The sequence below is a fragment of the Poromitra crassiceps genome (assembly GCF_964638095.1).
Source record: "Poromitra crassiceps genome assembly, chromosome: 25".
Classification (NCBI taxonomy): Eukaryota; Metazoa; Chordata; class Actinopteri; order Beryciformes; family Melamphaidae; genus Poromitra; species Poromitra crassiceps.
This window is the reverse complement of record NC_139649.1, coordinates 14,940,811-14,967,178: the sequence shown is the minus strand read 5'-3', so window position 1 is coordinate 14,967,178 and position 26,368 is coordinate 14,940,811. Positions and strand designations below refer to the sequence as shown.

The following is a 26,368-nucleotide window of genomic DNA, read 5'->3' as shown; positions in this document are numbered from 1 at the left end:
TTCAATATTTAACAAAACATAACATTCCGGTATGTTACCCAACCAGAAGCTTTCAGTGCAGCCCAAATTAGAGAGTATATATACATGCAGACATAATATGCCTATACATATACATACATATACAATCATACATACCTGCACATAGAATACGAAAAAAAAAAAAAAAAAAAAAAAAACTTATCTTCATGTGAATGACAGTAAAGAGTTTGCAGAAACAGTGATGGTTATTTGCTGCCACCTAGTGGTTGAATCAGATTCACTGGAGACAGACTATTCAGCCCTGGGAGATTAATCTATGGGAGAATCATCTGTGGGACTGGGAGGGAGAATATACATCGTACTTCTGAGATAAGTAATGAGGCAACGCGTTACTTTTAAGTAACGTGTCCATAACTACACACTACCACTCTGATTGTGTCACACTTACTGGCGACTTCAGTTTGACTGGCCTTGCGCCAAGCCACCAGAGTTACACACAAAAAGCCCGGAAGTAAGGCGATTTCGCCGTCAAAATAAATGTAAAACTTGTCTATTTGGGGAAAAAATATTGGTACTGCTGGAAAGTAGTGTGATATTTTTGGATTGAATCTGACCATTTTATGCCAATAAGTATTTAGTGTTAACTCCACAAGTGTCATAGCACTACTTTCCAACTTACCGTGGAACCGGAGGTTGTGTATTTTATGCTACCTAACTTGACAGTAGTGTTTGACACAGCAAGCAACAACTGCCAGTTCAGTTGTAGCTTGCCTGCCTGCGCGCCTGGCTGTAGCTAAACAGATCCTACCAAACGGGAGTCATTCAACGTCAACTGTATTAACACAATTGCCAGCTTTAGAGTTAGAAATTGACACCGCTTTCTAGTTGTTGCACGTCTCAATGGACACCATTCAGGTAGGTGGGTTAGTGAAACACTGAACGTGAGGTTGGTTGTCAGGAGTTAGCATGTCGCTAGCAAGTTGGCTAACAAGGGCAGGGCCAGTTAGCCGCAAGGTGACAAACAGGTGGCTGTTTGGCTGCTGATATCAGCACTAACTTGTTCAGCTATAATAAGTTACCTGTATGTGGTCAATAGTATTTGTACTGCTGAATTAATTTACATTCGACTTCTCCCCTTCCTTTCCTATTCTCAGAAACTGAGGACAGGCTTCTCTCTGGATCTGGGACCTCTGAAAGAGCCGCTGGGATTTATCCGTGTCCTAGAATGGGTATGTCAATATAAGTGTTTCAACGCATTTAGTCAACAGTGTGGTTACGTTATTGTTTCTAATGGAGAGAGTAGAACACAGAGTTAGAGGCCAGAGTAAGACAAGGACAGATGGATTGTAGTTGTTGTTATTATTGACTGTTTATTGATTCTGCTTTAGAACCATTATCTGTAAAGTCCTCTGAGACATGCTTGTGAATTAGGGCAAATACACTTTGACTTTACTTAATTGGACCAACAACCTGCTGCAGGCTTTCTCTGGCACTTTGAAGGTTGACTTGACCTGTGACCCAATTCCTAAGGTGCTGATTTACAATGCATTTAGCTACTGATTTCCCAAAGAGGAGTGGTCCACGAATGAGTGTGCCAATCATCTGCTGTGTGTTGTAACTCATCATATCCAGCTTAGAAGCACTGGTAATAAAAAAGGACGGTGTGCAGCAGTGGGCCATATTTGAAGTTGAAACGAACGCCAGGAAATTCCCAGATATTGTGCAGTTGGTAATAAAATAGTGCAGCCCAGCCAATTAGTAGTACAGTAGTTGCCCAATTTCATACTAGTGATAAGCAGTTCCACCCACATTAGGAATGTGGTGTGAATTTGACTATAGCCTTCAACGCTGTTTGTAACTTCAGAGCTGTCCATCCAGTCAATGAGACATGCAGCTAATTAGCTAATGTGGAAAGTTTCGCAGAGGAGCAGAGATGTTATGGCAGTGGTACTGAGAAGCAGGTCGGTCTGGTTGTTGTGAGGACCTTCCAGCTGTTGAAACACAAATAGCTTGAATTTATGTATGCTCCTACTCAGAGTAACACACTCTAAATATTGCTACTATGTCAGTCTGTGTGTTTATATTTGTAATGAGTGCTGTGCGACGTGGACTCAAAGTGAGGTTGAGTCACACAGTAGCCACCTCTTGGCGTGACGTCTGGCTTCTGCTCAATATTGCTTGTTGGATGGGACTGCCGTGCTGCTGCCTGGTACAGTACGTTAAAGTAGGTGGTACTGTGTGTGCGTTCAAGGCGTGTCTGTTTGGAGCAGCCATTAATTATTGGCCCTATCTGCTGCTGTGGAGTTTGATTGCCAGGGTTAGGCAGCTTTCTGTGCGTGTGTGGAAGTGTGTTGCACAACAGTCACTATCGGCAGGGTTTTTGCACAGGTATGGAAAAGTATGGAAAATCGCTTTGATAATTTACAGGTGCCCCCCCCCCCCACACACACACACACACATGCTACAGCCCTAGATGGGAAAAGTCTGGCAGTTTAAAATGAACTCTGACCAACAACCTTGTATCAAAGCCTTGTATGAAAGGGACAGAACAGAAGCCGTTGTTCCTTATTTAGATGGCATTGACTCATTTTTCTCCACTTTCCCTGCTGACTGTTTGGTGTGCTGCTGACAGGGGGAGTGGTCACTTCCTAGGAAACGCTCTGTGTAAATCCTGCTGCTGGTTCCTGCAGCTCAGCATTCTCTGAGCATCTGTCCTGGGGGAGCGGGGGGGGGGGGGGGGGGAGGAGGAGGGGCACATCTACTGTACTCGGTACACATACCGCTAACCCCGCGTTTAAGGTCGTGTCCAGACAGAAACATACCGCTAAGCCCGGGTTTAAGCTCGTGTCCAGAGACACAAACAGGTGAAGAGGATGAAGTTATTGTCATTGTTTTCACAGAATTGTGTTGCTAGGGAACAGTTTAGAACCTAGCTTATGTCCTGTCAGTTTATTGTACTAAATTAGCAAACACTGCAAACCGTCTACAGCAGGGGTTTATAAAGTGGGAGGCGGGCCTCCCCAGGGGGTCTCCAAACAGTTTCAGGGGAGGCTCAGTGAATGCAAGTGAAAAAATATTCCATTGGTTATTACATTAGTTATCAAAAGGAGATTGCATGGAATAGCCTAACTGTGTGTGTGTGACACTGACTCCCAGATTCCCAAACAAACCCTCCTCCAGGCTCTGTCTGAGGGCTGAGAGGGGGCCCGCTGTGTCAGACTTTGAAACCCCAGGTGGTCTATAGCTAGGCCTGCTTGTAGCGCTGCACAATATATCATTTCAGCGTCATCATCATCACAATGTAAACATGCACAATAGTCACATCGCAGGACGTGCAATGTCAAGTCAGGCAAATTAACTCAAACACGTCATGCGACTACTTTTTTCTTACTAAAAAAAAATAAAAAATGTTGGTCTGTTTGCATAGGTATGTGAGAAGAGATGAGGAATTACTCCGTTTTACAGTAAATGTCAGGACTTGGATTCATCAAGAACACAGCTAATTTCCAATACAGTATATATTGATTTTCAGCAGAAAAAAGTGGAAAAAGTGTTGAGAATCTCTTTGTAGTATTTCGTCGCTGTCGCAGCAGGACCTCAAATCTCCAAAACAGCAACTTTTCAGGAAGTAAAAAAAACCAGCCAGGATTAAACAAAACGATATCAGAAATACACAGCACGTCTGCAGTGTGTCTTTTCCGGGTTTAGTGGGAATGCTCGCTCCCCCAGTGGTCCCGATGCATTCATAAACTTCTACTACCTTCAGATAAAGGTTGTAAGCTCACCTGTAACTATCGGTGACAATAGGCTCGTTTGAGTTGACTGCCGCCTCGCCTGGAAAGCAGACGAGAGCAGGCGAGCACAGTCAGGCGAGGCGTCAACAAGTCGAACACCCCCGCAGCACACTCACTACACTTTCACAACAATGGACAAGGCTCATTCAGGCTTAGTTTTATAACTTGCATCTGCTGCTCCTGCACATCACAGCACAGGCTAAATGATGCAACATAAATATACATTACAAATGTCAAACTCACACGCTTCTCATTGTCCATGAATAATGTACAAGAGAAGTCTGATATAAAATTAATTTACTCTGATTGAAGGGTTTGTTGTTGTCTCTGGTGTTGTGCTCGTCTATTTGAGCTTAGCCCGGCTCCTAGCTGGTATCAAGCTTTTTACTAATGGCCCAATTCCACAGCAGCTAGTAGCGCGGTCCCGCTCCGCTCGACTCGACTTTTGGTCTCATCCCACCATCAAAAACCGGCCCAGCTCGGTTTGTTTTGTGGCCGAGTCGTGCTACTTTTGGTCTCTGCCTCGTCGGGGTACTTCGGGCTGGCGAGTAGGTCCCAAATGGTGACGTAAAACTCTGATGGCTACTGATTGGTCAGAGAGAATCGTGTTTACTCTGTCTACTGACTGTCAATGCAATGCTGGCGGCTGCATACCAGTTTAGTGGTCTTACCTTATCTTCTGTTATGTATATTTCCATCAGTATTTTGTGTCGCTGCCTTCACCTCCGGTGAAATAAAATCGTGGCGGGTGTTCAATTGTCTGAGAAAAAAGTCCGCTGCTCGCTCAGGGAGCTCTGTAGCTGAGTGGAGGCTGCAGCGCTCCGCTAGGCCGCAGCGGGTGTTTGGAAGCCCCGGTCTTGCCTGGTGAGAGGCTGCGGGGTAGAGGCTTCACTCTGTTGCGCCTCTCCCGTCCCCGCACAGCGCAGCATGCCTGTGATATCATTCTCTTGGCCGATTGTCACATTTGCCCATGTACACTGTAGGTCATTTAGAGTCACCAGTATTTCATAAACAGTTTAAAAGTTCTGTGGATGGATTTAATTGTAACGTTATGTTATAGCCGAAGGACAGATATGCGGTCGCTATTTTTAGACGACCAGCTGTGGGCGGGGGTGGGTGGGGGCCGATCGAGCGCCGGTCGAAGCAAAACATCCATCGAGTAGAGACGAGTGGAGCCGAGTGGGGACGAGCTGTGCAGGGCTGTTAAGTGTGGTGGGATTGAGCCATAAGAGTCCAGACTAACGACAGTGGAAAACTGGTGCTTTATTTCAAATCGGTACAGCAGTTAACATAATGCACCACGTCTCGCTGGTGTTCTAAGCTCTTTCCCAGCTAACTATGCTAACTTTACTCACTTAGCATTAGCATCCTGCAACTCACGCTAAAACACACTCACTTCCTACTACGTCACCCGCGCAGGTTACCCACTAGGGCCACCTTCTTAAAGGGGCACGCCTTGATTGAGCCATTGAAGTCATCTGGTGAAAATTCCTGTATTTTGTCATATTGCAATAATATATCGCAGAAACATATTCATTGCGTTGTCTGTTTTTTCCAATATCGTGCAGCCTGCTTGCCAACTAAAATGTCGATATTAGGATTCATAGTTTAAACATGGAAGGCCAGTCAGTCGCTGCACTAATATTATGCCAGGCCATTTCTTTCTTTAATCTTCATGTGTACATAAGTGAACAAAATGCTCTTTGTATTTGTATGGCAACATGTTCATTTGACTGTATTTCAGTCAAGTTGCTGTTGGTTTTCCGCTGCCTTGTGGTAGAGAGAATTCTTCTAAGGTGCGTGAGCGCTGTTCCTCTGTAGCCCTGAGAGAAACACTTTGCCTTGTCCTGAAAAGCTCTTCAGGAGATGTTTATAACTGATAGTGCTGACTGTCAAACAGAGGACTGCAGGCCTGTACATTAGCCAGCCGCCCCGGCTTGTCACTGTCAGGTGCAGGTTAGCCTCCGCATGGAGAGTCAGTGTCAGGTGCAGGTTAGCCTCCGCATGGAGAGTCACTGTCAGGTGCGGGTTAGCCTCCGCATGGAGAGTCACTGTCAGGTGCAGGTTAGCCTCCGCATGGAGAGTCAGTGTCAGGTGCAGGTTAGCCTCCGCATGGAGAGTCAGTGTCAGGTGCAGGTTAGCCTCCGCATGGAGAGTCAGTGTCAGGTGCAGGTTAGCCTCCGCATGGAGAGTCAGTGTCAGGTGCAGGTTAGCCTCCGCATGGAGAGTCAGTGTCAGGTGCAGGTTAGCCTCCGCATGGAGAGTCACTGTCAGGTGCAGGTTAGCCTCCGCATGGAGAGTCAGTGTCAGGTGCAGGTTAGCCTCCGCATGGAGAGTCAGTGTCAGGTGCAGGTTAGCCTCCGCATGGAGAGTCACTGTCAGGTGCAGGTTAGCCTCCGCATGGAGAGTCACTGTCAGGTGCAGGTTAGCCTCCGCATGGAGAGTCAGTGTCAGGTGCAGGTTAGCCTCCGCATGGAGAGTCAGTGTCAGGTGCAGGTTAGCCTCCGCATGGAGAGTCAGTGTCAGGTGCAGGTTAGCCTCCGCATGGAGAGTCAGTGTCAGGTGCAGGTTAGCCTCCGCATAACCTCGCGTCACCAGGCTCTTCTCGGCGAGAAAGAGCCTGGCTCCCGCCCACAATTGATTTTGTCACCCTACCTGGTTCCGGCCTAGAGCCCGCCCTAGACCGGATGGGCAGCGTTTCTAGCTCGTCAACTTTTACGTTAACTTGACAATTTGACCCAAGTATCAGAACGGCAAACAACAAAACAAAAGATGGACGTACCGAACGAAGTTTTTGAAGAAGTTCTTTTAGAAACATTGCGGATTCACAATCTCACATCTTTTAAGCCGATACAGAAGCTTTGCATCAGACAATTAATCGAGGCAAGAGACGTCGAGCTAACGGCAACAAAGACGTTTTCTGGCGCACTGCCTTCCGGTGTTCATTCTGGTTCCGTGGTTTACGCCCCATGACAAAAAGCGGGATGCGGACTAGCCTCCGCATGGAGAGTAGGGCTGTGAATCTTCACTGGCCTCACCATTCCATTCCATTACGATTATCGATGCATCTCGATGCATCTTAAATCGATGCATCACTTTTTTTCCCCAATACATGATTTATTTTTTCTCACTTTTTTCCCACTGTGCGGCAACTTTTAAAATAAAAGTGCATTTGGAATTGCATTGTATTATGATCCATAATTAACATAAACAACGGCATGTACTTCCATTATATTTGATTTGATTATTATTATTTTTTTTTTTTAATAATCGATTGTTGACATTTGTGAATCGATGCAGAATCGTGCACGTCCGCATCGCGATGCATCTTATAATCGATTATTTTTGACACCCCTAATGGAGAGTCACTGTCGGGTGCAGGTTAGCCTCCACATGGAGACTCACTGGTCTGCCTGCTGTTTCTTTACAATGCCATGATGGTAGGTCTGTTTTTGGTTCCCTGTTGCTTCATGTGTTCACTGATCTCCTAGTTGACATTATGAGCTGTATGCAAATACACGTTCAATGAAATGGCAAGTCATTATCGGAGCCATTTGACTAGATTTGCCTGCCGTCTCTAATGTGATGATCACACTGAGGAACGCCTCACCTCAGTGGGGCATGGCTGATGACTGAGGCATTCCTCACTGCTGCTGGGTGGGGCCGGCGTGGAACTCCAGACAGGAGGAATGTCCCATGGAGCCCCCCGCCCTGACGCAGGGTTTATTTGGGGGTGGTCTCAGATTGGCCTGGGCGGGAACTGGGTAAGAGGCGGGTCAAACGAGCTTAAGATGAAAGCTGAGAAATGTGCTGGAGTTCCAGAGACACCAGAAAGAGGGTTAGGGTTAGGGTTAAACTAGTTGAATGAACTAGAAGCTTGCTAAATACTCCACTCTGTTCCTCTGTGTTGTCGTGTGTAGGGCTGCACCATATTATGGACAAATAAATAAATCATATTGTGATTATACCGAGGACAGAGGGGGGGGGGGGGGCTGGTGGGGGGGCGGGTGCGGGGAGCCGAAATCCTACAGTTCCCACAATGCACTGGGCTCGCGTGGCCTTCGATTCCACGCCCACCCCTCAGCCATTTGGCAGTAGGTGGCGGTAATGCACATATATGCATGCCAACCGCCATAAAACTCAAAGAAGAAGAAGAAGGCTTCGACATAAAAACATTAGTAGAAGAAGAAGAATAATTTTTTTTTGCCTCCAAATTGCACCAAATTTAAACGGTAGTATATATGTCGGGAGATGTCTTCATAAAAAAAAAATCATGCATTTTAAGGCATTTTCCTAGGAGTTATGAGCATCTGATGTTGTAACTATTTCATGTAAAAAAGGGTACATTGCTCAGCGTTGATTTCGTAACTTCACCGCACATTCTACTAGATGTAAAATTTGACGAGCTTTCCAATGCCGCGCCAGTCCCGTGTCTGTAGGTGCTTCCGTTCCCGAGATATGGTTATTTGCAAGGAGCTATGGGGAGCTAACATTAGCTAGCCTAGGCTATGCGGTGAAAAAAGATGGATGCCTTTTGTTTTTCTTCAGGGCCTGTGAAGGGGCGTGGAGGACCTCTAGAGGCGGAACCATGGCGGCACACCCCCACAACAGTTGTAGTTCATTGGTGCTCGTCTTCCGCAAGGCGGACCTGGCCTCTCTGACGTAAAATGCGTCGGAGAGGCCAAAAAATATGTGAGAGATGGTTGATTGCTCAGGCTCTGAACAACCAATTTCAAAAATTTCAACGGATTCAAACTCCTTAGGGGCGTGAGATTTAATATATCTTCATATTCCCCACGGGAAAGCCGTCCTTTAATTAATGATTTATGAAGTCCATGTGGTGCCACTGCAATGTACGTTCACGTTTACAACAGGACAGCTGAGTTCTACATGTCATGAGAGACCAGCGGGCTTGGATAGTCTACTACTACAGCACAGAGCCAGGCGACTCAAACAGTAGGCTATCACTACCAGCAATATTGAAAGGCGCAAAACAATCAAACGTTAACGTTACAGATCGTGACCAACAACGTGTGTGTGTGTTAGATTTGTGTGGGCTCAGTTATGTACCTAACATTAGGTTACATTAAGGAGAGATAGAAACACAGCAGCAGGCAGCCTATGTAATGGAGAGAGTTCCTGGAAACAGGCGAGTTGAATTCACAGTTGAAGACTTGTAACATTACTCACATTGGGTTGAAAACAGGAAAGAACGTGAAGTTTCTTCTTTCTTAGCATTTTCACAACACAACCGACTTCTGCTTATCTTCTCTTCCTCTCCGCTTTACCGCTTCTCTGAACTGGGGATAAGGTACGCTTTGCCGGCCGTGCGTCCCCCGTGTGTCGCGGTTGAATGGAGTTCGCCTTTTTTATTATTAAATCTGCCAAATTTTAATTCGAAGTTTCGAACAGATAATCACGATGGTCCGATGTTTTCGGTCTCTTTTCGTTGGTTTATGTGGTAGAAATCATTGATTACCTAATGCCAGTAAAACATATTTCTTGGATTTACTGTCATTTACTCTCTCATTCTGTGGGAAAGAATGTGGCTTCTTGCTGAGAAAAGAGTTGTAGTCTTCCCAGAGAGAGAAGCACAAAGGACCTTCTGGATGTAGCACTAAATGTTCCTCATGTATCTACTACTGTATCATTGTAACATGTTGGAATAACAACTCAAGTTTTCTATTGTTTTCATTGTATGACAAACAAAAGTGTTCTGACCTCCTGCACGTCAGCAGTGTTCCAGTAAAGACATGAGACAGATTGATGCTTTCGCCTTTTGGGCTCCTGTGATTTTGATTTTATTGGAACAAATAAATACAACGAGAAAGACCACTCTTTTCTCAAGTCTGTTTTTTATTAAAGACAGTCTGCATTCATAGTTGACCTATTCAAGAAGATAGAAGGTGATGCGGAAACGGCAACAAAATAAATGTTCTGGAACATTCATTCATGCACACATTTGCTCTTCTCACCCTCTATAGGGCATATTGTGAATTGTTTTGTCATTCATAAAACGTGGCTCCCCAGAAAAGAAAAGTTGTGGAAACACTGTTCTATAGCACGCTGTTGCAATATTGCTGTTATCGTGACAGTCTAGATATTTTATATAATTTTCACATTTCCATGTTGATATCTTGTGCTGCTGTATATTTAAAAATAGGAAAGGAAATCATGTCTTTCCATTTTATTTTGAGCAGTTTTTATAAAAGTGCGTGTGACATCTCACATGTGGTTTTGACTTGTAACTAAGCATTTAGCCCACTTCCTACAAAATACCATCTGAGACATATCTCATGTATCATGTATCACCATTCAGCCTCAAAATACCAAACTATGATTTTTGGTCCATATCGCCCAGCCAGCCCTATTCTCACAGAGTTTGGTCCTATAGTTTAGTCCATATCGCCCAGCCAGCCCTATTCTCACAGAGTTTGGTCCTATAGTTTAGTCCATATCGCCCAGCCCTATTCTCACAGTTTGGTCCTATAGTTTAGTCCATATCGCCCAGCCAGCCCTATTCTCACAGAGTTTGGTCCTATAGTTTAGTCCATAATCCATATCGCCCAGCCAGCCCTATTCTCACAGAGTTTGGTCCTATAGTTTAGGCCATATCGCCCAGCCAGCCCTATTCTCACAGAGTTTGGTCCTATAGTTTAGTCCATATCGCCCAGCCCTATTCTCACAGTTTGGTCCTATAGTTTAGTCCATATCGCCCAGCCAGCCCTATTCTCACAGAGTTTGGCCCTATAGTTTAGTCCATATCACCCAGCCAGCCCTATTCTCACAGTTTGGCCCTATAGTTTAGTCCATATCACCCAGCCAGCCCTATTCTCACAGAGCCTGGTCCTATAGTTTAGTCCATATCGCCCAGCCAGCCCTATTCTCACAGAGTTTGGTCCTATAGTTTAGTCCATATCGCCCAGCCAGCCCTATTCTCACAGAGTTTGGTCCTATAGTTTAGTCCATATCGCCCAGCCAGCCCTATTCTCAGTGTTTGGCCCTATAGTTTAGTCCATATCGCCCAGCCAGCCCTATTCTCACAGTTTGGCCCTATAGTTTAGTCCATATCGCCCAGCCAGCCCTATTCTCAGTGTTTGGCCCTATAGTTTAGTCTATATCGCCCAGCCAGCCCTATTCTCACAGAGTTTGGTCCTATAGTTTAGTCCATATCACCCAGCCAGCCCTATTCTCACAGAGTTTGGTCCTATAGTTTAGTCCATATCGCCCAGCCAGCCCTATTCTCACAGAGTTTGGTCCTATAGTTTAGTCCATATCGCCCAGCCAGCCCTATTCTCACAGAGTTTGGTCCTATAGTTTAGTCCATATCGCCCAGCCAGCCCTATTCTCACAGAGCTTGGTCCTATAGTTTAGTCCTTATCGCCCAGCCAGCCCTATTCTCACAGAGTTTGGTCCTATAGTTTAGTCCATATCGCCCAGCCAGCCCTATTCTCACAGAGTTTGGTCCTATAGTTTAGTCCATATCGCCCAGCCAGCCCTATTCTCACAGAGTTTGGTCCTATAGTTTAGTCCATATCGCCCAGCCAGCCCTATTCTCACAGAGCTTGGTCCTATAGTTTAGTCCTTATCGCCCAGCCAGCCCTATTCTCACAGAGTTTGGTCCTATAGTTTAGTCCATATCACCCAGCCAGCCCTATTCTCACAGAGCCTGGTCCTATAGTTTAGTCCATATCGCCCAGCCAGCCCTATTCTCACAGAGTTTGGTCCTATAGTTTAGTCCATATCGCCCAGCCAGCCCTATTCTCACAGTTTGGTCCTATAGTTTAGTCCATATTGCCCAGCCAGCCCTATTCTCACAGAGTTTGGTCCTATAGTTTAGTCCATATCACCCAGCCAGCCCTATTCTCACAGAGTTTGGTCCTATAGTTTAGTCCATATCACCCAGCCAGCCCTATTCTCACAGAGTTTGGTCCTATAGTTTAGTCCATATCACCCAGCCAGCCCTATTCTCACAGAGTTTGGTCCTATAGTTTGGCACATTCTGTTCAACCATTCTGTAAATGAAAAGCATGGTGAGGATTTGGGAATGCACTTGGGCAGATGTGGGTGTACGTTGGTGAACAAAGGACATTATTCTTGAGAGGAAGTAGGGAAACAATCGTCACATGCCTCATTCAGATGCTTCTCATTGGAGCAAAGTGCCTCTTTGGGTTGCAGCTGTTTGTCAGAATGTTTCTAGTAATTGCTTGTTAATACACAGCTTGTCTGGCCTTTTCAAGATGGGAGGACCACAAGTAGAATGGATCTCAACAATACTGTAGTGGGTTACATTACATTACCGGTAAGTCGTTTGACAGACGCTTTTATCCAAAGCGACTTACAATATCACATTTTTTGTCAGCAATAGAGCAATCAACTATGCAACACAGTCTATGACAACTACAACTTTTGAAGGAACAGTGGTACAAGTTTAGTTTAGGTTAGTACGGTAGTTTTTTTTTTTTTTTTTTTTTTTTATGAGAGAAAGAAGTTAGTTCAAGAAGGGCCCAGATGGAGCCTGAAAAGGTGTGTCTTTAGTCTTTTCCGAAAGATCGGCAGTGATTCGGCCGTCCTGACCGAAGGTGGAAGCTCGTTCCACCATTGTGGTGCCAGGGACGAGAAGAGTCGCGAACGGGATGAGCGACTTTTGAGCCCCCGTAGTGGAGGAGGGGCGGGCCATTCACTCTTGTCCAGTATGAAAAACAATAATCCATCACAGTCAACATGAAGCTTTCATTGGGTTGGGTCAAACTTTTTATTTGATTATGTCGTTGTGCCCAAGTTGAGTGTTTTCATATCAGTGGCTGAATTATCTTACTTTCCTGTCAGTCAGCTGATACCCACAGGAAGAAATGGAAGTCTCTCCGCCACGAAATAATCTGTCAAGAACACGTCTATTTACTAAGGGTGTCTTTGTTACCTGGGAGAGCAGGTAATTTCAAGATGGGTTTAAAAACAAGTCAATGTAAAAAAACAATATACAGTATATCTATTGGCCTATGATATGCCTTGCAAAATGTAAACCAAAGTAAATAGGCTGTTACTCTAAATCAGTGGTTCTCAACATGGGGTACGGGGACCACTAGGGCTCCTTGAGGGAGTTTCAGGGGGTCCAGAGCAAATTGTGAAACTTTAGCATTATTTAATTGACAAGAATTTAACACAATTAGAGAATGGAGAAGAATGACTGTTTTGATTTATGTTATTTCTCTACCTACAATACAGACAGTGATGGAATTCTGTGGAGAAAAGTTTTAATCGGACAATAAAAATATTCCTAAATGTCTGAGAGACACCTCATCAAATGGGGTTCTGTGGCCCCTAAAACGTCCCAAATGATGGGTACTTGGTATGAAAAAGGTTGAGAATCACTGCTGCTCTAAATGACAGTAGTGTGGACTTCCCATAGATCAACAGGTGTAGTATTGACTTCCCATAGATCCAACAGGTGTATGGACTTCCCATAGATCAACAGGTGTAGTATGGACTTCCCATAGATCAACAGGTGTAGTATTGAGCAATTCTGCAATATATTCAGACAAACTCCATCAGATCCATCATATCAGAGGTGGACAAAGTTGCAGGCCACATTTAACTGCATCAGCTGTTTGTAAGGAGCGGGGCTGGTTTGAGCTGAATGGTGTGTTTGCCAGCCAGATGTCTGTTAGGTTGAGCTAACATGTTTGCTCTCTCAGCACTCTGTGAGGGAGGGAGCTTCCTGTGTGGAAACAGGATGTTGGATCATCATGGGAGGGAAGATGGAGATGGTGAAAGAAAGCAGTGAAGTCCGGTCACAAGGTGAACATTTCCCTTCTGATGCTCATGGAAAGGGAGAGGGTCTCCTGGCTGAGGTTACTGCCTGGCCTGCACTGCACTGCACTGCACTGCACTGCACTAGGCAGGGGTCGGTTTGAACATTTTGAAACCGGTTCGATATTCCCCCAAAAAACGTATCAAACCGGTATATTGAATTTTACATTTTTTTTTTTTTTTTTTTTTAGTGTAGCCCATAAGTGACTGTAATGCGACTGCAGTTGGTGGCGATAATGCACCTCTAAGCTGGTATGCCAACCAGCACTAACACTGAATAAAAATAAGCAGAACCATTTAACTGTAACAACACTGTTTTTATTTCTCATAGCTATTCAGCTTAACTTTTCTTCAAACATCAACATAATAAACAAAATAAGACTTTTGCCTACTAGTGTAACTTGAGAAGAGGCTAATACGAAAAATAGTGCAATCAGAATGGAAAAATAACAAAAACAAAATATATATATATATAGATATCCCCCCCCCCCCCCCCCATTTTTTTCGGTTTGCACGTGATCAAACTGGTTTGGGCTCGTACACCGAACCGAACCGGTAAAACCGGAAATCGACCCATGCCTACACTGCACTAGTCCCCACTGTGTCTCTCTTGCTCAGTGAAGGATGTCGTTTTTAGGTTTTATGATCCTAAAATACATGATGCACTTCTGTGTGTAGTCAAGTTCCCTGTGCTTAGCCTGACGCTACAGGCATAGCCTGTGCTTAGCCTGACGCTACAGGCATAGCCTGTGCTTAGCCTGACGCTACAGGCATAGCCTGTGCTTAGCCTGTGCAGAGCCTGTGACGTCACGTTGAAGGCTGCGTTTACCCAGGCTACCCTGTGCTAGCCATAAGCAACTAGCACTCAGTCACCTGTTGAGCCTTGAGCTAGCAGCAGGATGTCAGACTCGGTCCTGGCTCTGAATCTGGATGAAACCGGACGGACAAACCCAGTCTTTATTTGTCACAAACACCGTGGCATGCACACACCTGCACAACAGTCAGTAGTACACTACACTACACACATACACACATGCTTTGTGTGACCCATCCTGCCTCGTCTTCCTCCATGGTTCAGGAGTGGTTGGCAGCTGCAGTGCAGCGCCCGGCCCCGGATCCAACCACCGCCGGTCAGACGACCATCTTCTGCATGCTTTTAGTGGGGGTGGTATATTACGGAGGAACCCCAGGGGAGCATGGGGAGAACATGCAAACTCCACACAGAAAGGCCCTTTTTGCGAGATAGCCCCGCTGGGCAGTAGGCACTGAGACATGGGGGGAAGGGGACACCCTCAGCGCCCCAGGTGGGAATCGAACCCAGGACCTTCTTCTGTGTCCCTGGGCAAGACACTTAACCCTCCTTGCTCCCGATGGTGTGTAGGCACCCTGCGTGGCAGCCTGCCGCCATCGGTGTATGAATGGGTGAATGTAGACTACCTACTGATTGTAAAGCGCTTTGGATAAAAGCGCTATATAAATGCAGGCCATTTACCATTTACCATTTACCTTCTAGCGATGAGGCGACAGCACTACCACTGCTCCACTGTGCCCCCTAGTAAGAATTGAGAAACAGTAGAAAGTAGGGCTGGGTATCGCCACTGACTTCCCGATATGATACGATTCCGATACACAAGGTCCCAAGTCGATACGATTCGATATCGATATTTCAGTTACAATACCAGTTTTGCTTTGATAATGGAAGAGATTCTCAAATAACTAATGCTGTAAATTGTACAAGGAACCCTCTAACCTGGTGCATTATTAAAAAATATTAATATCTACATTAAGAATTGACCATAAAGCAAGCAGTTACATCATGTAATTATTTTTTATTTAAACATGACCAACATAGTCATTCAACATCTTATCTTTCTTTACAGTCTTCTGTCTTTCTTTACAATCTTCTGTGAGAAGCCAAACATATTTAGATTTCCACTATACAACAGAATCATTGAACAGCAGCATGTTGTAAACAGTGTTTCATAAAGTATAAATGCTTTGTAAATAAAATAAAATAAAATAAAATACAGCTCATGAACATTTCCAGTTCACAAACATTATAGTGCAAACAGATTTGAGGTCTGTACATCTGGCTCATGGTGCATGCACAATGCACAAGCCTACGGTATTTATGTTTTTGTTTCAACTACAAACATAAATAAACGTCAACTTGAAACTATGTTTTAACTACCACACACAGCCTATCATATTATAGCATATATATATATATATATATATATATATATATATTTTTTTTTTTTTTTTTTGGTAAAATGAAAGATCGATACTGGGATTTATGTATCGATACTTGTTCCTTCACATGAATATCGATTCAATATCGATATATCGATTTTTTTTAAACCCAGCCCTAGTAGAAAGTGCTGCTGACTGCAGCTCTTTGGAGTGAGTGTGATGTGAGTATACTGGGTGGGTGGCGCTGCCCCTCCTACACACAGCCTTGCTTTAAGCAGTGCCGTATCTATCTTCAGAATAGTGTTATGAAGTTTGTTTGATATTGTATTTGTATTTGATATTGTATTTGTTTGATACAGCGGTATTGTTTGACTATTTGCCTCCAACACATGAAACATTATTCTTCTGTCTCATCCATCCCTGTCTCTGTCCCTTCCTTCTTTGTATCCCTCCTCTGTCCCATCTTTCAATGGCTCTACAGGTCTTCACCATCTTTGCCTTTGCCACCACTGGAGGTTACTTCGGGTCAACCCACTTCACAGTCAAATGTGCAACCGACGTGCCAGTCGAGCCTAAGTTTGGCTACCCGTTCAGGTACAGTAACAGCACTACAACACTCCCATTCAGGTGTTTTAGTCTTTTTGTGTGAAGATAATCTAATATTTTAATAACGTTTTTTACTAATTTAATGTCTAGTGCCCCCTCTCCCATCTAAAGAACTGTACCGTAGCTTTCAGCAAAAGAAGGGACCTTTTTTACATCTTAAATTATATCCTCCAGCAAAAATAATAATCATAATAATACAAAAGTAAGTATCGTATTCCCAGTAGGAAGCCGCAGTACAAGACACCCAAATGGTATAAAACCACCTGGAAACCATGCAGAAACTCCGCCCCCCGCCTGCTGCAAGTCATTGAGGCTGGTTAAGGCTCTCGATGCGAGAGTGCGCAGACTTAAAAAATAAAAATAAACGATAACAGCCACCATGGAAGCTGAATTGACAGCAGATTCTGCGTCTCGAGCAGCTTCTGCAGTTCCGTTGTGACATAAAACGCATCACAGCGGAGCGTTTTGCCAGAGGAGGAAATGGGAGTTCTCTGTGTGGAAAACATATTTCCACATTTAAACACTGCTCATGTGCTTATATTAACCACCTTTCTTATATTAACCACATCATAATGATACAAAGTGGGTTGATCATCGCTAAAGACATCCTTTAAACACATTTGTCTTGGCTTTCAGCCGCGGGTGCTGCTGCTTATAGTAGGCAGCTACCACTCACTTTAAACTGTGCGTCACACTCTTCCTCACCAGCTACCACTCACTTTAAACTGTGCGTCACACTCTTCCTCACCAGCTACCACTCACTTTAAACTGTGTCACACTCTTCCTCACCAGCACTGAGCAGAGTATATGTACTGTATATGTACTGTACTGTATATGTACTGTACTGTATGTACTGTACTGTATGTACACAGAATCACAGTGTTTGCAGCTGGCATTCTTTTCTCCTTTCTGTTTGCTACGCCCGCTTTATTTTGCAAAATTTGCCAGTTCTTCTCTTTCTTCTTCCTCCCTTTCAGACCCCGAGGCGGCTGCGTCTTCATAGTTATATTGCGTTGGCTGCGCCCTCTGGCGGGTTCATTGCAACACACTTTGAAAATACACCGTTTTCCGAATGTAATATGAGACTACACGTTGTTTGATAGTATATCGAGTCAATTTCACGTGTGTTCAAGCGAATCCTTAACAACCAAATTAATTGATCTTGGATTAATTATTGACAGCCCTAGTTCAGTATGAATCAACTTGATTAGAATAAAGAAGAAGAGTGAGCCAGGGCTGTTTGATATGAATGTCTGATATGAAGAGCTGGCTGCTCCTCACTCTGACCTTTGATCTAATAAATGAGTGAAACTGGAGCCCTGCAGTGTGCGAGCGCCTGCATTCTTGTTGCATGGTGCGTTCACCTTCGGCTCAGCACCTGCCTGTTCTGGCTTTGGAGGTGCGTGCTTCCTCCTTATCACCGTTTGATATGAACACCATCACAGCACAGCGGGGCGGGGCTCCCAAATTAACAATCGACGAGGATCAAATGCTCGGTTTGCCGTCTAAATCTCTGAAGGCTATAGAGGGTAGGCATGTGATGTCACAGAGGCAGAAGTCACTGCAGGGTCACGCCCACTGAGTCACAGCAAGACTAGTCTCGCTAGCCAGCCTCTCTTCCTTTCCGAGAGGCTGGCTAGTGAGACTATTAGTCAATAGTCATTCATTGCTATATAAAACAGCACACACATGGCTAGATCATTGCTATATGAAACAGCACACACATGGCTAGATCATTGCTATATGAAACAGCACACACATGGCTAGATCATTGCTATATGAAACAGCACACACATGGCTAGACCAGACATTCCTCAGTCAGCTATGCTGAACTCCTTAAGGGACCCATGTGTGGGAAGACAACTGTAATCACTTCAAGCAGTGGTTCAAAGAGATCTTGTGTTGATCTATAATCCTGCATAGCACCAGAAGGTTTGGTTCAGCGTGCCCAAACACTCTATGCACAGTCTTAACTGTCTTACTTAATCCTTTTCTAATTCTCTCTTCTGGCCTCCAATGGATAGAAATGTAACCCAGGTGAATATCTTCCAGTTGTCTTGTCTCTGAAATCAAACCGAGTTTTAAAAACAGACGAATCATCAGAATGCGTGTTGACAGTGCCATCTTCTTCTCCCTCTCCCTTCAGGTTGTCGGCCAACTCCTACGGCCTACCTTTGTGTGATGGTTCCTTCAACAAGACCTTCCTCCAGGGAGACTTCTCCTCCTCGGCAGAGTTCTTCGTGTGCGTGGGTGTCTTTGGTTTCCTCTACTGCACCATCACACTGATCCTCTACCTGGGCTACCAGAACATCTACCGCCAGACCAGCCGTGGACCCTTCATAGTGAGTGCACCGTCCAGGACTTAGCAAGGAGGGACTGGAGTGATGATCGCTATGAACAGGGATGCACTGGGCAGATTCTTGGTCTAAAACTCCAGATCGAACTGCAAAACCTGACCGTTATTATCGTTCTTACAGAAAGTATGTACTGCCCTATGTCATGTCCAAAATTACCGTAAGTGACGGTGAATTCAGTCTGAGTGCAACACAAAAGCATACGTGACTCTTATGTTTGTTCTCACCCACTGCCCGCCCGCATTTAGTTCATTTTTACCCGAACCTGACCCATGAATTTATAGAAGTAAATCTTTTACCCGTTACACAATTGTTTTGCGGGTCGCCCAGCGACTCCCTGACTCGGTGCAGGACTCTGATTTGGGGCCATCTGGCATGTTAAAGTTGGATGCCACTAGGGCTGTCAAAATTGCCCCAAAATCATATTCAAATATTCCCTCTAAACAAAGCATATTCATTCAAATATATTCAAATACTTTTTTTTTTTTTTAAGAGTGTGAATACAACCAGAGAGCTTATATAACTACTTGGTATTTTAAACATGTATTTTATTTCAACATCAGCATTGTTTTTCCCCCATATTTATTCAGTCAGTACTAATACAGTAGTAGCCTACACTTTTGTAATGTTTTTAAATAACCAGGCAAACGATGTATGTTTTTATGTTGACCTCTTGGCCATGTTTTTTACCTGGTTAAAGGTAAAAAAAAATTTTTTTTAATCATAATAAATTCGAATATTAATTTATATTCTTTTAATTTTGATATTTGAATATATAATTGAATATAGAATATTCTTTGACAGCCCTAGATGCCACCTTCATATGCAACTGGAGCGGAGGCTTTGTTTGCTACAGTACCATGTGCATGACAGTTACTCTTTTTACATGTACTCAGGTAATTAATTGTAAATGGTAGCTAATGTGTAAATGCTGGGAAATTGAATATTTGACTAAGCATTTGTAGGGATGTGTACCAAGTAGGGCTGTTGAAATGAATTTCGGTAGTCGAATATTATTCGAATACCAAATAATATTATAGTATCGGTATCGATAAAATCCAAACGATCCCATCCCTAAGCATTTGGGTGATGTATATGTTGATTTAAACATACTGACTGTCAGCTGTGTGTCTCCTACCACAGGACCTGGTGTTGACTGCTGCCTTTGCCTTCCTGTGGCTGGTGTCCTCCTCAGCCTGGGGCAAAGGACTGACCGATGTCAAGTGGGCCACCAACCCAGAGAACCTGGTGAAGCTGCCGGCCTGCGAGGCGGGACTTAAATGTGAAGCAGGGGCCTTCCCCTCCATGGGCCGTCTCAATGCCTCTGTGGTAGGTTCAGTCAGGCTGTTTTTTTTTTTTTTTTTTTTTTTTTTTTATTGCGAGGCGGAGTACAGTCCACATTGGTGCATAGTCAAGTGAACATATTTTACAGAGAACAATATTACAGGTTAGAATGTAGTTATCTTTTCTCCCCCCCCCCTTTTTTTTTAATAACACACAAGGCTGAACAAACATAATAAACAAAACAAAAAAACTAAAACAAGGCGAAACAAACAAACAAAAGCAAAAAAAATCACACACTCACACTCTGAGTTTACAATGTGATGAGGGTACTTGCAAAAAAAAGAAATATATGTATGTACATATACACATATTGTGCATTGGGTCCTGCACAAGAGGAGATCAACCAAGTGAATCACCCACCACCCCCGACTTCGTCGAGGTAGACCAAAAACTGCTCCCAAACGACTAGAAATCTCCCGAGTGAGTTGGTCCTCAGGTACCTGAGTCTCTCCATCCGTATAACAGAGGTCATGTCACAGCTGGAAAGAGGGTGGAGAAGGGGACTTCCACTCCTGCAAGATGAGTTTCTTGGCAACGATTGTTCCCTGCATCAGATAAAATAGTATTAACAGAAGAGCGAGAGAGAAAAAATGCATCAACAAATATTCTAAAAGAAAGTTGGTTTTTGATAACACTCTTAAGACACTCAAGGTTATCTGAGATGTAAAACCTCTGAAGTGAAGCTTGTGTAGTATTACACACGCGGAGCCTTCGTATACACAGAGACAGGGATCTTATACAGGGGCCGTATGGCAGACATGTATCAAGATACGTGCTCAAAGCATGCAGGCATGAAACACTATCACTGTAACACTGTACCAGGGGGGAGCCGATCAACATAGACCATCAATGGTCTCCGATGAGACTAGTAAAATTAGTGTGAGGAACCTCTGTGTAAATTAAATTGTCTCCAGTTTAAGAGAGGCAGGGTATCAAGTAGGCAAGACTTGAAGGGAGATGGCAGATTGGACTTTCATAGGAGGAGAATTTTCCTACGAGCGATCAAGGAGGTGAACGTAATAACATTGATTTGGATATTTGTAGTAGTAACTTCGTCTGGAGGTCGACCAAAGATAGTTACGTGAAGTGATGGAAGGACTTCAGTTTCTAAGCTTTCCGAGATTACATTACAGTTCGATATACCGTCCCATCCCCAATAACTAGCTTACCCCACCAGAGAAAGATAATTAGTGTGAACTAGGGATGTCACGATACTAGAATTTCTACTTCGATACGATACCCAGGAAAATATCGATACTCGATACCATTTTCGATACCACGGGAAGGGGGGGATGACGACACATCAAGAGGCATAAAAATAAAGTTAGACAGATGGACGGACAGACGCACACTTCTCCATAATCTAGACCTGATCAAACTTTGAATTTAGACAGCAGATTAGCTCTGCTCTAGCCATCAGCCTATCAGAACACGTTTAGCTTGTTGAAGCAACAGATACCCACCAATGATAGGGAGGGGAAAATCTGTGATTTTCATGAAAATAAATCACTGATGGTATCAAAACTGTTGCAAATGAGTATTGTATCAATTAACTTTTTTTAGTATTTATACTTTCGATACCTGTTGCAAATGAGTATTCTATCCGATCCAAATTTTCAGTATTGATACTTTTCGATACTATCGATACTTTTGACAACCCTAGTGTGAACACAGCCGAAGCCTGGTAATATGTGAAGTAGTAATGGGAATAGGGAGTCAAGCGATGAAATGATAGCCATGATCACTTTAGAAAGCATTCACTGACAGTGTCAGCTGACATGGAGGTTTGGACTGCAACATGTCAAAGCAGCCACACTACGACAACTAATTGAATCCTTTTACGCTTTGGTGACATCATGGCATTTCTTCTATAATCCATTAAGAAATCACACACAATTTTTATTCTGTCATGACTTCTGGCAAATGTTTCAGTGGTGTTTTAGTCATTCTAGGTTTTGAGTCATACTCATTACTTAGAAATATTTTCTGCCTGAGCTTCTTCCATTTGTTTGGATTTTGGAAGATACTGAATTTCACCACAGTTTTCTGGCATTTTCAAAATTACACTGATTTTCCTGAGGGGGCGCTACAATCACAGGTCATTGACATGTTTGATGACTCCATTATTTGTGGGGGACAGTTGCCTTATAGTAGGGGTGGGAATCACAGGTTTGATCACGATGCGATCCGATCTCGATTCATTTGACAATGATGCGATTTTTGCCGATATCACAAAGTCTGCCACGAGCCGATTCGATTCAGGGGGCTGCGATCGATGATATGCCCACAATCCGTTTTAAAAAAAGCAACTAAAATATAATTTGACAATTTTATTGTTGAGCTCTTAGATATTTAAATGAAAAACAATCTATTCGTTTTAATAAAAGCATAATGTTTATTTCTTTTATGGCGGGTCATAGCGATTAATATCGATGTTTTCACTGTGGATTGATGCAGTTGGATCATTGATGATTGAATCAATGCAGATGGATGCACCTTGCCACACCTCCACCTGAGTTGGTTCTATTTAGGTTTGTGAAAGTGGATGGAGCTGGAGATATGTGCCACCTGCATAGTGGGTTTAAAGTGGATGGAGCTGGAGATATGTGCCACCTGCATAGTGGGTTTTGAAAAGCCGCTTACACCACTATTCTGAGATCCAAAGTGTTCCAGTGCTGCTATGTGTATTTGCCCATTCATTCCCTCATGTTCTCCTTTTTTGCACAGATTTTTGGATTTTTGAACCTGATCCTGTGGGCCGGAAACTGCTGGTTCATTTACAAGGAGACTTCCTTCCATAAGGAGCCTGTCCCACCAGCCACCATGGAGGAAGGAGAGGCCCCTGGCCCCTAAGCTGATAGCCACAGCTACCAGTACCCACAGCAACGATGCTTTGGGCCCCAACACTGATTCTAATGTCACCTTAGTGGAAAAAGAAACAGAGGAAAACAATTAATCTCCCAACATCAATAAGTGCTATTTTTCAATGATGGGTCTTGAACTCAAGTAAACCCAGCCCCCAATGACTGAGCACTGTGTTTTTATTAATATACTAACTGTATAGCATGTTGATTTCCATTGGCCTACGACTAAACTGCAGTCAACTCACAATTCCCCAAGTGCCTTTAGACACAGTTAAACGCGCCCAGGAGCTAAACTGCCTTCACAACACAATACAATGACAGATGCTGTGATAGGAAAACGGCTTTATTTGGTGTCCAAAACAGCAGGCCTGGTCGCCCCCTCTCTTGAGCAGGTCCATTCTACGTTTTGGGGGGGGAGGACGGGGGTGCTCATGCATGCCCTCCAGTAGAAACAGATGACACCAGAGCCATGTTGGATAATCAGCCAAAGGGGGTGCGTTCACAGAATGTACTTTTCTGAGTTCTGCCTCTGAAGCTTCAAATCCATCCAATTAATAATTTGACGCCGCCCCTCTCTCTCTCTCTCTCACGTTCTAATCCACTGATGCTCGCTCTATCTAAACCTCCCTAACGACATGGATGACGCCGTTTTGAACACGCATGGCTTTAACGCGCACTTAACCGTTGATGGCTGCTGGAGCACACGTCGGCCGTGTGTCACCATCTTCCCGCGTCCCGTTCATCTGACAACATGTCTCCCCCTATCAAATAACAGTCAACTTTAGGGGTGCTCCAAAAAATCGATTCTGAAAGGATCGCGATTCTTAATGCCACGATTCCTGGATCGATACCAAACTCCCAAGAATCGATTCTTCTTTGTATTGTAATTTTTTTTTTTTTTTTTTTTTTAAACAGTGCACCTGAAGGCAACATGCAAGATACCAGCTGAATAAGTGTCCAAATGTTCATGTCATTTGTGTACTGTACTGCCACGGTGCCACCACCTCTTGCACTTAAGAACTCTGGTTAATGTATTCCCCCCAAAATCTATAAATCCTTCTCAAAGTCTACAGATGCCCCCAGCCTATAAGAACATAAGGGGGGAATTCCCCCCTAGTTTGCAAAATGAATTTAGGCCCTGACTGTAATACTTCAGAAGTTGAATTTGAAGTTCAGCATTAATACATTTGTAATTTTTTGTCTTAGATTTACCTTTGTGTGTTATTGCAATATAAAACTACATAATTGAGAATCGATTCTAGATTCTGGAATCGAGAATCGTTGGAATCGAGAATCGTTGGAATCGAGAATCGATTCTGGAATCGGATCGTGACCCCAGGAATCGGAATCGGATCGGATCGTGGCTTAGCCGGATCGGAGCACCCCTAGTCAACTGGTAAATGTGTGTGACTGTGAATATAATGACGTGTTTTTATTTGTTTCTCACTTCAAGGCCAAACTGCAGGTTGTGCTAGTGTTTGCCATGCTTCTCAATGTCCACGCCTGTACGCAGCACAAAGCTGGGATTTTATTTTACATCGTGTCGTTTACTCGAGTACCTGTTGTTCGTGACATTTACAGTGGAAGTGTCTTTCAGGCCAAACCATGTTTTAGTTCCTGTTCCTTAGAAATGTGACATTTATATCGCGCAACACTAAGTTCCATCCTGGTTTTGTCTCTCTTTTGAAAAGAAGACTCATTAACTCATTATTTATATATGCGTATATTTTTACCACCATTAATTAGTGCGTTGCATATTTTGAAAAGCCGTCGTTGGTGCTCGTTTGTGTTTCCCCGTGGAAACTCACCCTTGTGCAGCTTCTGTTTGAGTGATCTACTTTGTAACACGGTGTCAGATGTGCTGTTAGAATTGTCACACCACTGGGTAGCTGTAGGCTTTATCTTGATGATGAATAGTACACGTTAACACAAATTGGCCGAATGTTTGCCAGAACGAATTATTACTCCCGCTGTACTTAATTCTCATTTCTTTCTTTCTTTCTTAATCTGCCTGACATGCAGCTTGATAGCCAGTGCCTTACATTTGAAGATTTTGTATTGAAATCGTCAGTTGCTCTTTGTAGGAAAATGAATCACTATTCATTGCTATTTGCAAACCTTTGATGATTTGCATTGCACTACGAGTGATCTAATAGATGTCAATGAAGTTTTGTGCCTTGAGAGATTGTTGTGATTTAAGCAAAGTTGTTTGTGCCTTGTATGCAGCGTCTTTATGTGATAGCCATAGCCTCTGTAGGGGCTTATAAGGGTCTGTTTTAAGTCAGGATCAGTTAAGCCAATACATGTTCCATGTTACACTGAAATTAGAAGTATATTTAGTAAGTTGCCTATCAATTTTAAAATGAATCTTTATTCATTTATTTTGAACACAGGGATGTATATGTAATGGATACTGACATTGGACTTTTTGTATTGTATTGCCTTGTTTGTGCAAAGGAAGCAACGGTTTGTCTAAGTCTTATGTATTGACATGTTTAAAAGATGAGAGCTGCAACTATTGGGTTCGGACTCCTTTCTTGATTACTTTGCAAAATATGTTTTACCTCTAAATGTGCCCTTAACTCCCCCTCGTGGTTTAAAGACACGAAAGGTTTGACTGGATTGTGAATCTGTATTCTATTATTCAGAAGTGGTGACCAAAGGCGGTGAGCCTTGAGTGTTACAGTTCACCTTTTACCCACTAGATAGTGCTCTTCGGCTGGTGGAAATGTTTTCTTTGCTGCATATTGCTAAACCTGTAAGGGAGGGTTTATAATGTGTAGATTTGCTTAACTTACTGACCTAAAAATGTATTAAGAGTAATATGTGTTTATTCTAAGAACGTGTAATGTTATTTCAACTTCGAGGAAAACTGTCATAATGAATGTCATTCGCCTTTTTCACTTGCCACCCAATTCACCCATTTTGTGTCTAAAAGGCAGTAACACAGGTGCAAGCAAAACATTAACGAGGGTTTCCAACTTCCAATCCATTTGGTGATCCAGTGCCGGGGGCCCTCGTCACTGTTTTGCTTGCATCTGTGTTACTTCCTGCCTTTCAGACACAAAATGGGTGAATTAGGTGGGAAGTGAAAAAGGCTAATTATTGACACCCTGGCTTACTTACACAGTGAAACAATTCTGGGTGAACAACAATCATGGTGTCTTTTAAGTCCTTCCTTCATACAGAACACCCCCCTCAACACATCCACCCACCAACCCTAGTATGCACCTAGCCAGGGCCTCTGAGGAAGATCCAGCTATCGACCTGCGTCAAACCAGCCAGAATAAGGCAGGAACATAGGCGATTTCACCTTCAAATTAAAACCCTAAATTTGTCATGCATGAAAAATAGAGTGACTCTACATACTACATAGTATAAAAATTGTTACATTTTAAGCAGGGCAGTAGCATGCTGGAGGAAT

At 43.6% G+C, this 26,368-nt stretch overlaps 1 protein-coding gene across 1 annotated transcript; it reads left to right on the top strand.

The window, feature by feature from the left end:
• Window positions 1-749: 749 nt before the first annotated feature.
• Window positions 750-25,452, top strand: sypl2a (synaptophysin-like 2a). Its single transcript, XM_083660667.1, has 6 exons — window positions 750-894; window positions 1,134-1,208; window positions 16,258-16,370; window positions 18,529-18,724; window positions 19,880-20,065; window positions 22,808-25,452. Exons 1-6 carry the CDS (start codon window positions 880-882, stop codon window positions 22,931-22,933), a joined length of 711 nt encoding a protein of 236 aa, XP_083516793.1. The 5' UTR covers window positions 750-879; the 3' UTR covers window positions 22,934-25,452.
• The last annotated feature ends 916 nt before the right edge of the window (window positions 25,453-26,368 follow it).

Coding starts and splice junctions, on each gene's coding strand:
- sypl2a (XM_083660667.1), top strand. Junction 1,209..16,257: donor TTATCCGTGTCCTAGAATGG/GTATGTCAATAT, acceptor ATGGCTCTACAG/GTCTTCACCATCTTTGCCTT. Junction 18,725..19,879: donor CCAGCCGTGGACCCTTCATA/GTGAGTGCACCG, acceptor CTCCTACCACAG/GACCTGGTGTTGACTGCTGC.